Here is a 13,006-nt window from a genome sequence, read left to right as displayed (position 1 = left end):
AAAAAAAAAAACCCACATTCTTCCTCTGAAAACCTAAAGCAGATGAACTCTTCTTGTTATAATGGTAAGGCACTTCTGCTCTATATTGTGCGGAAGTTCTCAAGGAAACATAACAAATTAATACATATGCTGCAGAGGGAAAAGGTCAGTTCCAAATGGCAGTTTACTAGAGACCAAGTTGCCTACTGAGTCTTAGTATCCTATATATTGCCATACTGCCAGCTTAATTGAAAAGAAGGTTAACACCTTTGAAATTATACCCAGTAATGAAAACTGAATGGAATTTGTATTCCAGTTCAATTGGTGAATATAGATCTTACTGCTATTTTCAACAAAACATTGTTGCTAGCATTAGAAGTGAAATGGTTAATTGGCTGTTCATTGCTAAATACATGGCCTTGTTAGTCTAATTGCTTCTCACTTACATTAAATGTCTTGTGCCTTGAAGAACTAGATTTAAAAAAGAGATAAAATTAGTTAAACAGCATCTACCAAAGCATAATCACATTTTCTTTATTATATAGTTTTACTAGTTAAAGTCTTAGTCTGGCAAGCCTTACTGTGTGTGTAATTCTTGATGAAGCAAGTAATATTAAGAACACCAGAATTGCTTGTGTGAGTAGAAGCTGAATTGGGCTGTAAAATACAGTAACAGTGGTTCATGTATAGGTCAGCCAATTCAGCTGTACTTAGAAATATTGGACTATAGCAAACCAAAAACCTAGAATTACAAGTGCTGATATTACAATGGATTGTTGGCAAATGTGTCAGAAAGCAAGTAAACCAAACCATCAGTCTTGCCTGAATGAGCTAAAGATAAAAAAAGTTTAAAATGATCACCTGGGTGCCAAAATAGTTAGGAGTTCGTAATAATTTTAAAATACCATTTTTAAATTCCCAAATTGGCATGCAACTCTTACATAAATTTGAAAACAGGAACATGCCCAAAGCACAAGCAGGCTACAGAAAGCAGCATTGAAACTCAGAACGTCCTGAAAAGTTAAAGAGCAGTTGCTTAAGGGCATAGAAGATATTACAGGCTGTATTACTAGTGGTTTTGGGAGTTCTGGGGTAACGGTTGGACTTGATGATCTGAAAGGTCTTTTCCAACCTAGTTGTTTCTATGATTATATATATATATATATATCCCATATTATAAAGGGGATTACACAAGAGTATATTATCAATGTCCTGCAAGTTTTCAAACAATCTTCTGGATTTAAATTTTATTCCAGACCAGTGTTTGCTATAGGCTGGATTTTCCCCCTCCCCTTCTTTCCTTTCATTCCTTTGTTAAAATTTACCTAAAAGAACACAACAGTTTCTGAGAACAAAGCTGTGGGGTTATTTTTGGTGTATCTGTTAGGAAAAATAAAAGGGCAGTAAAGTTTCCTTTCTCAGATGACGCATTTTTGAACTAGGGACCTTTAAATTTGGCAGGTGAAGCAGCTGAAGAAAGGCATTTGTGTTGCTGTTCCTACAACAATTTGTTGCTGTGAAATTTGATCAGCTTATAGACTTTGAGAAAATATATCCATTCATATGTGCTTAAGTAGAGCAGTAAATTCTCCCATGATTCATGCTTTGCACATATAGCAGCATGCTGCAGGACATGCTAGGATCAAGCACAGGAACTAAAGCGGAGAACCAACATCATCTATGCCAGGAAGCAGCTAGACAGGGAAAAGGAAACAGACAGAAAGATAATTCACACTTGTGGGAAAAAAATCACCACTGCATCTAGACTGGGAATCCTACATGGCAGGGAGAGGAATTGGTGGGGAATGAAATCTGGCAAAGATAAGCAGCAGAAGTGGAGAAGGAATAAGCACTAACAGTATTGTTCAACTTCTTGATGATCAGTAGCACTCTGATCTGTCCTCCTGAGGAGCAAGAAGCACCTCAAGTCTATTCCTCTGTCTGAAACCTCTTTGAAACCTACTGCCAAATAATGCACCAGTTTTGCCAGACCTGTTCCTATCTCCAGGTGGTAGGCTGCCATCTGCATTTTATAACTGTACATCTTCACACTTAATACTTCATTTATGCAATTTAGGAAACTGTAAAGTGCTAATGACATGGAGATATTTTTCCCTTCACTGCAAACAACAACCTCAGGTTAGTTCAACATTGTAAAATCAAAAAATGCCATCTATGTTTTTACTTCTTGTGTTTTAGCAATTTTCAGAGAAGTGCAGATTACAAAGCAGGGAAAAGAAGCCAGGTGAAAATTTACCTTCTTTCTAGTGCGGCTAGATTAAATTGCACTTACATTTGGAAAAGAAGCTGTAAAGAAGTTCCAGCTTTAGAGTTGTTTTAGGTAGTGTCTGCATCCCAGTCACCAGCTAATTTCAGACTAGTTAATCACATGTAGCAGTAGTAGTCTAGCCATAGACACAGTGTTCACTATAGAGTAAAATAGCCCATGCTGAGCTGCCTACTGCTAGCTGCAGTATAGCAATACCTACGATTAAAACGTACATTTTCCAATTGCTTTGGTTTGACACTGTCTTATGATTTATATTTTCAGATTTTTTTCACATTTTCCTTTCCAAAAAGACTGCACTCAGGTGCAATGTGATCTCATCTTTAGTTACCAACAAGAATTACAAAATACCTTGTCTTGATCAATATTGGGTGCCAGGACAAAAAAAAAAAAAAAAAAAAAAAGTCCTTAATTGTGACTTTAAAGGATTATTGTGGCACCCAGTCATACCTGTAATACCTCCCAGGTCTTCCTGGACTGCCCGGACTGGATGGCTTGGATGGACTAAAAGGTCAAAAAGGTTCTGCAGGAGCTCCAGGTAAAGAAGGGAAATAGCTACGTGGAACAGAAAACCTTCTCTTAAATGACTGAATGTGTAAGGAATGATGCATGTTATTTTGATACTTGCCTTGCCCAGAAGATATCATTAAGGCTTAGACTAAATTTTCAGTCAAAATCTGAAGTGTGCTTAAGGACACACCTGCAGTTATTTATGGGGAAAATTTTAAAACTTCCATTACTCATATAGTTCTGTTGGAAACTTTCAAGGTTGTTTATAAAATGAAAATGCTCAGTGCAGATGATTCCAATGAGAGCCAAGTCACCAGGACTTTTAATATGTAAAAGATAAAACTAACAAATTAAAAGGAGGCTTATGAAATCTCAGTCCCATTGAAGTCCATGGGAGTTGTGTCACAAACTGAAGAGGAACCTGGATTTCACTCTTGTTGATCTGTTTACAACTTTCAAAAGGTACTTTTGAAGCAGCATTAAAAAACAGTGTTCGCCACATAGCTAGAGATTACAAAATTGTATGGATAGGAAATCCAGTCAGTTTACATGTCAAGTTACAAACAATAATGACACCATGTAAAATAATCCCTGAAGAAGAGCATTAAAGTGAAGAGATTCCTTTCTTTGAAAGAGATGAATTGGGGCCAGATTCAATAAAACTATATCCAACTTTCAAGAGATAACCAGAAAAATAGCACTAGGCAACCCCTACAAGGAAGAACATCTGCAGCTAGTGTTTTTATTCCACACATCTGTATTTGTACTCACTGTAAGATTTATGTACATAATTGTTTTCCTATAAAGGTCAAAGTGAAACAGGGCCCCCAGGATACTCAGGAGAACTTGGACCAAAAGGACACAGAGGTGAACCTGGATGGCCTGGTATTTCTATTCCAGGCCCTCCTGGAGAAAGAGGATTCCCAGGATTCCCAGGTAAGAAAGGGTTTTCTTCTTTGTGGTGCCCTGCAGAGTTGAAATGAAGCTCATATAGGCTCTTCCCCTGGTTAGTATGAGCATTAATACATACATAGGAGATTCTCTCTCTGAAAACATTTCTGTTGTAATAACATGCTGATGTTTCCGGAGTAGATACAAAGACCCCAGTATTTGTTGTTTATTATGTAATAGAAAATGATGACTTGGACAGACTCAGGGAGCTGCTAGGTGGGGTTGCCTCTTGGGAAGACATTTCTGAAGAAAGAGAGCACAAGAGATCTGGTAGACACAGAAATATAGTACATCTATCAACTATTCTGATGCAAATTCAAGATGGAACTGTATCACAAGATTGCTGTGGTTCTTTAAGAGCCTAGGTGATATAGAAATTGCATGGAAGTAGCAAAAATCAAGTGTTTGAAGAAAGGTCACTAGGAAAGTTAAGAGATTGGAGCATCTGTCATATGGAGAGAGGCTGAGGGAGTGGGAATTGCTTAGCCTCCACAAGGCACCTCAGGGGAGACTTTATCAAGGTTTTAAGTACCTGATGGGAAAGACATGGACACCGACTCTTCATAGTGCTTTCAAGCGACAGGACAAGAAACGATGAGCACAAACTAACATAGATGTAATGCTGTTTAAATATAGGGAAAAGTTTGGTTTTCCCTGTCAGGGTAATTGAATACAGACAAGTTATGAAGTGTCCGTCCTTGGAGATACTCAAAGTCCAGCTGGACAGACTCCTAGGCAACCTGCTGTAGATGACCCTGCTTTGAGGAGACTGACTAGAATGACTCCAGAGGCTCATTCGAGCCTCAGCAATACTGTGATTTGCTTCTATGACATTGGCTTTTGTTGTAGTTTAAACACAGTCAGCCATAAATCACGCAGTCGCTCTCTCACTCCCTGCCCCCCTTTTTGCCCTCCCCCTACTCCCGGAGGGATGAGGAGGAGAATTGAAAAGAATGCAACTCCCACGGGTTGAGATAAGAACAGTCCAGTAACTAAGGTATAACACAAATCACTACTGCTACCACCAATAATAATAATGATAAAGGAAATAACAAGGGAAGAGAATACAACACCTCATCATCTGCCGACCGATAACTCACGCCCCCCACCTGACCAAGCACCATCCAATACCTAGTCCAACCCCACAGTGTACTAGCCCTTCCAGGTAACTCCCAGTTACATCCTGGGCATGACGTGCTGCGGTATGGAATACTTCTTTGGTCAATTTGAGTCAGGTGTCCTGTCTCTGCTTCCTCCCGGCTTTCCCTCCTCCGTGGCAGAGTATGAAACACACAACGTCCTGGGCCAGATCAAACATTTTAGCGTTATCAGCTCTGTTCCCAGGCTGAAAGTCAAAACACAGCTCTGCACCAGCTACTAAGAAGGAGAAAAATATGACTGCTACTGCTGAACCCAGGACAGCTTTACTCTACCAAACCTTGCCACAGTGTTACATAACATAGAAGAAAAACAGTGGTGAGGTGAATTATTGTAAGATGAAGACACTGTCATATTTCTTAATTCAGTTACTAAATCATGAACTGGGAAAGTCAACAGAGTGGTGCTGTTGAAGAAAAGATGTATTAACATCTCTAAGATGTATTAACACTGCTTGACATAGGATGGGCAAGGCCTCCTATGGTATATGGTTTTCAGCTTTGACAAATTAGGGAGAACTCACTAGAGAGTAAATGGAAGCATGAGATTTGTTTTTTTTCTTGTTTTTTTCTTTTTTTTTTTTTTTGTAGAAAAAGCATCTTCATTAGCCTAATCACTGGTATATTTGGTGTACAAGTGAAAGCATACATTACCTCTGTGACATATCAGCATTTTTCTAGTTACTAACTTATTTCCCTTAGGTAGAAGAGGACCTGTTGGACCCACTGGACCTATGGGAAGATCTCCTGATAGTGCTTCTCCTGGTCCTCCAGGTGATCAGGGACCACCTGGTTTAGATGGCATCAGAGGTATTAAAACTAAAAATACCAAATTCAATCACGTAAAAAGCCACTGAGGCTACTGGAAGTCACCGGGTTGCTGTCTGTGGAACAACATATAAAAGTGCATAGGGAACAAAGAAACCAATCAATACTTCCATGAATACACAGAGAAGTGAACACCAGAGAAAGGATAAACCACGGATCTCCAGATTCCATTTTTTGGCCTGTAAAGTAATTCTGTACAAGTCATGTTGCTACAACATACCAGTTTCCACCAAAGCAAACAGGAATAAGATGGCTGGCTCCTCATCCTAGGCAAGAAGGATAAAACACATTATCCAGAGCATGCCTTTGTTGGTAAACTTGGAAAAAGCTTTCCAATTTAAATCCAGCCCTGGGAAAGTTAAGGCTGGACATTCTTTTGTAAGCATTTATGTAGACTGCACTTCTGTTACAAGTAGGGGTTGTCAATTCCTATCCATTCCTCAAATGGAGCCCTTTCAAGCTGTTCTGACCCCTTACATTAAGCATTATCTGAACCCTTCCTTACCCAGTACATGGACTTACTTCCTATTGGGAAACAGGGAAGGGAGATTAGAAGGGTAACCAACACTGTAATAAATATAGATAAACAATGTGTCAATGTATGTAACTAACTTGCTGCCTTTTGCTTGCACAGACTCTACATAATTTGGGGAGCTATTCTATTATTGTCTTCCTTACAATGCCTTAGACAAAGGCTAATGGTAGTATTGCCAAAAACACATGCAAGGGCTTTCCTAAATCCCAGAGGGAAGGAAAAAAAAAAAAAAACAACAAACCACCAAACAATGGAATATGTCTCTTTTAGAAGTTAGTGCTTTGTTCATATATTAAAAATAGAGCTCTTTTCCCATAGGTCATCCTGGGAATCCTGGTCCTCCTGGAGAGACTATCTTTGTGCGGGGAGATCCAGGTGATACCGGTCATCGAGGGGCACCAGGTAATCCTGGGCAGCGAGGGCGACAGGGAGCCAGAGGTCTTCCAGGGAACGAAGGAAGAGAAGGCCTAAAAGGTATTATCTCAGACATTTTTAACTAACATCTGCATATATGCCCAGCCCTATGCAACTGAGCTTCACACACAGGGGACTGCCATTGTAGACTGAGCCAGACATTAGGGGTAGGCTGGACATTCATTGCTCTGCCCTGTTACCTATGAGTAAAACAAGGAAGATCAGTGTAAACTCAGATTCACATGTAGTGCTTCAACAACTTGTTGGAAGACTCCCCAACCAACCTAAGGATGAGGCAGTAAAACTTTTGAGTCTGCCAGATAAAGCAAACCTTGACCTCTCTGCAGAGGTATTGAGGTATGGAGAGGTATGGATGACGCAGATGTGTTTGAACTAACAGAGTCTCACATCTGCCCCACATTAGCTTTAGGCTTTCAACCGATTCTTTTAGTTTGAAAACAGGGATCTAGATACTCTGCTTCTTCCACACGCTGTAGAGAAGTCCTATCTATACCAAACCCTTCTCACCTCTAAAAAACTAAAAGTCATAGATTTTAATTCAGTTAAAGACTACAAAGTAAAGAGGGAAATGTGCACTTTCTGGGAGAGAACAGAGTTGAGCTGTCCCAACTGATTTTTGTTACTCAAGCAGCCAGTCTTTCTCTTATTAACGTGTTCACCCTCTTGTGATGCAGCCACATGTAACTGCATAACTGTTTCCTTTCCAGGTCCTATGGGAAGCCATGGCCCACAAGGTCCACCTGGTGCTACAGGACAACCAGGAGATGAAGGTCTTCAAGGAAAACCTGGTCCCAGAGGTCCCACAGGTATTTATGAACTTCTTGTTCATTTTCACTCAGTTGTAACCATTCTCTTTCTATTGATGCATAATCTTACTAATGTACACTTGCATCAAATTAACACAATCCCAGAAAAAACTTCAATTTAATTGATTTCTCATGCGAGTTGTATAAAAATTTCTGAATTATGTTTCTAATGTCACACCATGTAAGTGATTTCAGTTCTCATTCCATTCTTTAATTTACATGTCTGAAACTTGCTTCTGCCTGCACTACGATGGCCGCAATCTGCTTTCCATTTTTCCAATCCTTCAGGTTTCACAGGTAAGTTCATGACTATTGATTTTTTTTTTCATGTGGGCTTCCTTCTGTATAGATACATTCTACTCTTATTAGAAGGTATTCTTGGCTTAGCTACTAGAAACAGAAGGTACTGCAAGAAAAACATAGTTCTAATAGATTTTTTCACATAAATAGCTAGCACTTAAAGGTAGATCAATGTCATGATAGTGCTACATTGAGAACTCTCAGCTGTGATGTCAGTTAGACTAGTAAAACACACTTGTTTCTAGTTATCTTTTTGGTGCTTGGTTGTCACACAAGATGCTTTCTAACCAGAAATTTAGCAAACACTTAAACTGTAACACTGGATTACTACAAACACTGAACTCTTAATCTGACTAAATTGATCTGATTCTGCTTTTGTTCCAAAATGCAAATAGCCAATAGCTCCCAGTAACTTTCAATACATAAAATGTGGCCATTATTTTTATTATTATAATTATTTCAAATGGAGATTGTGGGTTAGCTGCTTTGGCCTGCTTATTATCGATGGTTTTGCAGTCACATAATAGGCAAAGTACCATAAAAAACTGTGCTAAGGTGTTTGTACAGAAGTTAGGTATAGACTTTAGGCTTTAACACAAATCAGTTTGTAGGACATTAAGGCAGAAACCGTACACCAAATATTTGAAACATATCAGCTAGCATGTACTTACTAACATGTACTTGCTAGCATATACTTTCCATGCTGTTAAATGCTGTGCTAAAAGAGGAAAATTAAAAGCAGTGAGACTTAATAATTTAAGATTTTTAAATACTTGAAGCATACACTCAAATAGCAAAATCAGCTAACAGTTATGTTGTTTTTTTTCATGTGGGAGCTATTAACCAGTCTTCTGTCTAATTCACTTTCCTGTCATACATTCAAGGTGACCCTGGTGAACCAGGAAAAACAGATGATTCGTGCCCTACAATCCCAGGGCCTCCTGGGGAAGCAGGGCAAAGAGGAGATGACGGCTCTGCGGGATTACCAGGGCCTATAGGACATCCTGGACCTCAAGGTAAGCTTTCATTTTGAAAGCTTGCATGTTTGTGTTAGCCATTTAGACAACAAATTGAAAAAGATCAGAAATGTCAGCGTTGCTTCTCTATGTTTTACCCTCTCTCTTCCCCTTAAACGCTTATAAGAATGTAGTGGGCTCATTAATGCTGAGGATGATGGATCAATATAGCTGAATCAGGCTGCTTGAGCCTGTCTGCACTGCATTCCCTTTTCCTAGGCCAGGAAGGGAAACAGAATCAGGCACTGTTAAGAAAGAGTTCAGTTTCAGTGAAATATCTGGTTTTACATATCTTAATTTATTTGCCAATTATAAGGTATTTCTGGGGTTGAATTGTTGTTTTTCTTTTATATATATGTATATAATTTATATAATTTAATTTTATATATATATATAATAAAACCAGTTTCTATAAAACCAGGTGATACAATGATAGATACTTGCACTGGATTTATGAAAAAAACACCTAGTAATATTTTTTGTTTCATTAAGATACCAGTATTCAAATTTTCTCCTGGCTTAGAAAGCAAACTGGAGGTTTTACTTGCAAAAGCAATGTGTATTACCAGAACTTCAGAGTACGTGAGCTTTAGTGAAATACCTACGTGACCAACATTGAGAAGCTGTTAAATTGTTTTGACTGGTTTAGATTTTCTTAATGAATCTAGTAAAATGTAATGTGGGGGAAGTTTGAATACTGTGAGACAACTCAGTCTGCAGGTTAAATTGCAAACTTTGCAGAGAGTGAAACACCCCGCTCATGAGAAACAACTGTGGTGAAAACTCTGTCTTACCAAAAGAGGAAAACCACTCCTGCATGCAGTAATACCTGACAAGTGTAACTGTTCAATTCAGCTTGTTTAAAGTAGCCCGTGAACAGGATCATCACTATCTGTACCCTGCATATGATGCTCATCTTCTACTATTGTGGCCACACCTTCTTATCTGCCAATGCATAAAAATGCATGTATATATAGGAAATATAAAAAAGTAAGGCCATCAGGAGCCTAAAAGTCTTTACCCTTCCCAACTGGATGTAATCCAACTCTGCAGTCCCTTTCTATTCTGTAAGTACTGTAATACATGCGTTACTTCACAGGAATTTCAGTACCTGTTTAAAGACACTGCTAAATTGTGTCCGAAAAGATGAAGGCCTGCCACAGGATGAGTTATGACTCATTACATGGTACAGATACCAATGCCATACTGTACTGTGTATCATCTGCAAAAGGTTTGTCATGATAATGTTTGTTAGTACTTTGATGTCAGCCGTAAATCACACAAGCTCTGTAGAGAGGGCATAAAACCTTATCAGCAATTACTGTTACTAAAGTCATGCCTCTGAGCTAATCCTCAGCTTTCATCACAAGGTGAAAATATTGTAAAGAGAATTCCCAGCAGAAAGCAGTTCTGCACCACTTTATCCTGAAGCATTGTTTCTTGGTGGTGTCAGTTCTGCTGGCTGGCCCTTTGCATGCTCTGTATGTTTGGACAATGTATAACCTTTAAATGCAGCCACATGAATGGAAATTGTGTATTTTGTATCTATGCAGGACAAAAAGGTGAAGAAGGGTCATGTGGCCTGCCAGGTCAAGATGGCTTACCTGGGGTACCTGGACCACCAGGTGACCAAGGACATATAGGACAGCAAGGATACACTGGGCCACGAGGTAAGAATGGAATATGACTTTTGGGGGAGAGATGCGTGAGATGATGTGGAGACTAAGTTTCCCCCAGTTCATACATGAATATATCCACCACTAGCCTGAGATATCATGACCCTTCTTTCCCGCTCTCAGTTCAAGCACTGATAGTGACATCTGTGAATGATTTCATAACACATATAAAGACTTATTGGAAGAGAATTTATCTCAACATCCATTATTAACCAGAAAGGCAATTAACACATGCTTACACACCATATATCGACACGTATGCATCTTAGTCATGGCTAATGGTGAAACTGTCTGTGAGTAACTAAAATTGTATTTTAACTATGACTGCTGTTTAATAAATGAATGGTTTAATACATATGTGAAGAAAGGGCACTGACTGCTACTGCAGGGATTTAAATTCAGTTCAAACAAATCATCCTAGTAAGTCGGGGAAATCATTACCCACCTCAGTTCATTTCTTAGCACAGGATAGAAGCACAATAGAAAAGGTTACTGTCAAGCCACCAGTGGCAATCTTGGTCATGTCTCTTCCATAAGGAGGATAACACCAGTCTACTGGTGTCTTTATTGCCCATGACAACCTATGAAGTTGTATTATCTTCTGTCATGAACCCCTTACTGAATAATTAAATACAGCAAAAATTCACACCAGCTGTGTTCATACAAGTAAATTTCTTCTACCCTTTCTCCTATGTGTAAGGTCCACCTGGCCAGACTGGTATCCCAGGACCACCAGGCCCCCATATTAGATCTGCAAGTGGATTCTTGCTTGTCCTTCACAGTCAATCAGACAAAGAACCACTCTGTCCACACGGGATGCCAAAATTATGGACTGGCTATAGTCTGCTGTACCTGGAAGGACAAGAGAAAGCTCATAATCAAGATCTTGGTATGTATTGTAGCACATAATTTCTCTCTAGTTAAGATTGAATACGGAGTGATCTATACGGTGAAGGGCAAGTCAAATGATGTACACTATAGAATCATCAATTACTTATTTTCTACAGAGTTAAAGCTAATTTACACTGATTATAATGAACTTGGTTATGCTGCCCTCTTACGTGACCCATTTAAATGGGTTTCTGCTGTTAATGCAGTTGAATAAAAAAAATTATAATATTTCTACCTTTAAGTAATTTGGATTAAAATTACTGAGAGATGAGCAGTTTATTTCACTTGTCCTGCTAGTCATTTTGGCCTGTCTTTAAATGCAATGGAGAAATTTTCCTAGATCAGGAATCACATTTGGCCACTCTGAAATAACTCCCTGGAGGATCTGCTCCTTTTTACTTTAGAGACAGCCGGAGAAAAAGAGCTGGTTAAGTTAGGTGGTTACAACTGGATAGTATAAGTATGCTTTACAAATAAAATTATAAAGCATGTGTACAGCAGAACTGTGTGCTTTTAAAAGTCAAAAGCTAATGTTTTTTGTAAAAGAGCCAAATTTCTCCCAAAACACAGCTCCTTTTGGTGACTTAAGTCTTCTACAATTCTGACCAAAACTAGCTGTCTAAGCTGCTTGACTGGCAGCCTGAGAAATGGATTGGCATCAACTTGGACAAAAGAAACACCCTACATTCTTGTTGCCTTGCTATACAGGAGGCAGAGATGTCTCCTAGGAGGAAAGGCCAAGGACCTAATAAACTGGAAAAAAAAAAAGTGTTTAAAGGAGCAATAAAAAGAGATATTTTTAGCACAGCAGCGTTGTTTTGGAATGTTTTCACTGCTGTGTGTTTGGCATTCCCCAAGAGAGCCAGCTGGTAACGGAATGCTGTTATAAGCTGTTCTGTTACCAGCTGGCTCTCCTGCCAGTGAAAATAAAATTCAAAGAAAATAAGGTCCTTGTTTCCTGTGACCTGTATGTTCTTTTGTAGGCATTTTCCTTACCTAAGCTACTCCGGATCCTTTATTAGTACTGGAACAGAATATTATCAGTGATAAACAAAACTGGCTTCTGTATAGAAATGTCACAGGGCACTAAGGTTTAGGGGCATTACAGAAATTATATATCACACATAAAGTTCAAGGCAGAACATATACGCAATGCTTATTATTGTTAACTAAATAGGTCATTGTGAAGCTGTTCTAAATTCAGTTCTGGAAGAACTTCACCTCTGAAGTATGCACCAGTCACTTCTTAATTCCCACTGTTGTCTGCCTGATGAACATTTTGCAGGATTGGCTCTGCAAAATCCCTCAATCCTTTTCTTGCACTTTGAGAGCCTCTGAAACCTTTCTGGAAGGCAGTAGAACAGCTGCCAAGATTTCTGCTTACTGTACCGGTACCAACAGCTTGTCTTTCTGTACAAACTTTTTCTTTTTATCAGCACTGGCATTTGGTTTCTCACTGCTCCTGATAAGTCTGTAAACAGCCAATCTCCTCTTAAACAAGCCGCCACCTCTTGCCTCATTTAATTTTCAGCATTGGCACAGCTAAGAAATTTGCTATCATAACAGTTTCCCATGCTGACAAACTGCGTCATGTTTAAATACTGGATTGTGACAAATACGATTGGTCAAAGGAAG

General features: G+C 39.0%; 1 protein-coding gene across 2 annotated transcripts in view; it reads left to right on the top strand.

Annotated features, from left to right (window-relative positions):
- Positions 1 to 13,006, top strand: part of COL4A4 (collagen type IV alpha 4 chain) — a 68,115-nt gene that overhangs the window by 52,926 nt on the left and 2,183 nt on the right. For both annotated transcript variants that reach the window (XM_057417075.1, XM_057417073.1), the window contains 8 exons: positions 2,733 to 2,804; positions 3,584 to 3,712; positions 5,587 to 5,694; positions 6,566 to 6,721; positions 7,390 to 7,488; positions 8,673 to 8,804; positions 10,358 to 10,474; positions 11,181 to 11,369. In XM_057417075.1, the coding sequence (XP_057273058.1) occupies positions 2,733 to 2,804; positions 3,584 to 3,712; positions 5,587 to 5,694; positions 6,566 to 6,721; positions 7,390 to 7,488; positions 8,673 to 8,804; positions 10,358 to 10,474; positions 11,181 to 11,369 (1,002 nt within the window). The remainder of the gene's footprint in view (positions 1 to 2,732; positions 2,805 to 3,583; positions 3,713 to 5,586; positions 5,695 to 6,565; positions 6,722 to 7,389; positions 7,489 to 8,672; positions 8,805 to 10,357; positions 10,475 to 11,180; positions 11,370 to 13,006) is intronic.

Source organism: Pezoporus wallicus, unplaced genomic scaffold, assembly GCF_028554395.1.
Source record: "Pezoporus wallicus isolate ANWC-B61680 ecotype Strahan unplaced genomic scaffold, APGP_CSIRO_Pwel_v1 contig_360, whole genome shotgun sequence".
Lineage (NCBI taxonomy): Eukaryota > Metazoa > Chordata > Aves > Psittaciformes > Psittacidae > Pezoporus > Pezoporus wallicus.
This window is presented reverse-complemented; position numbering and strand designations above follow the sequence as displayed.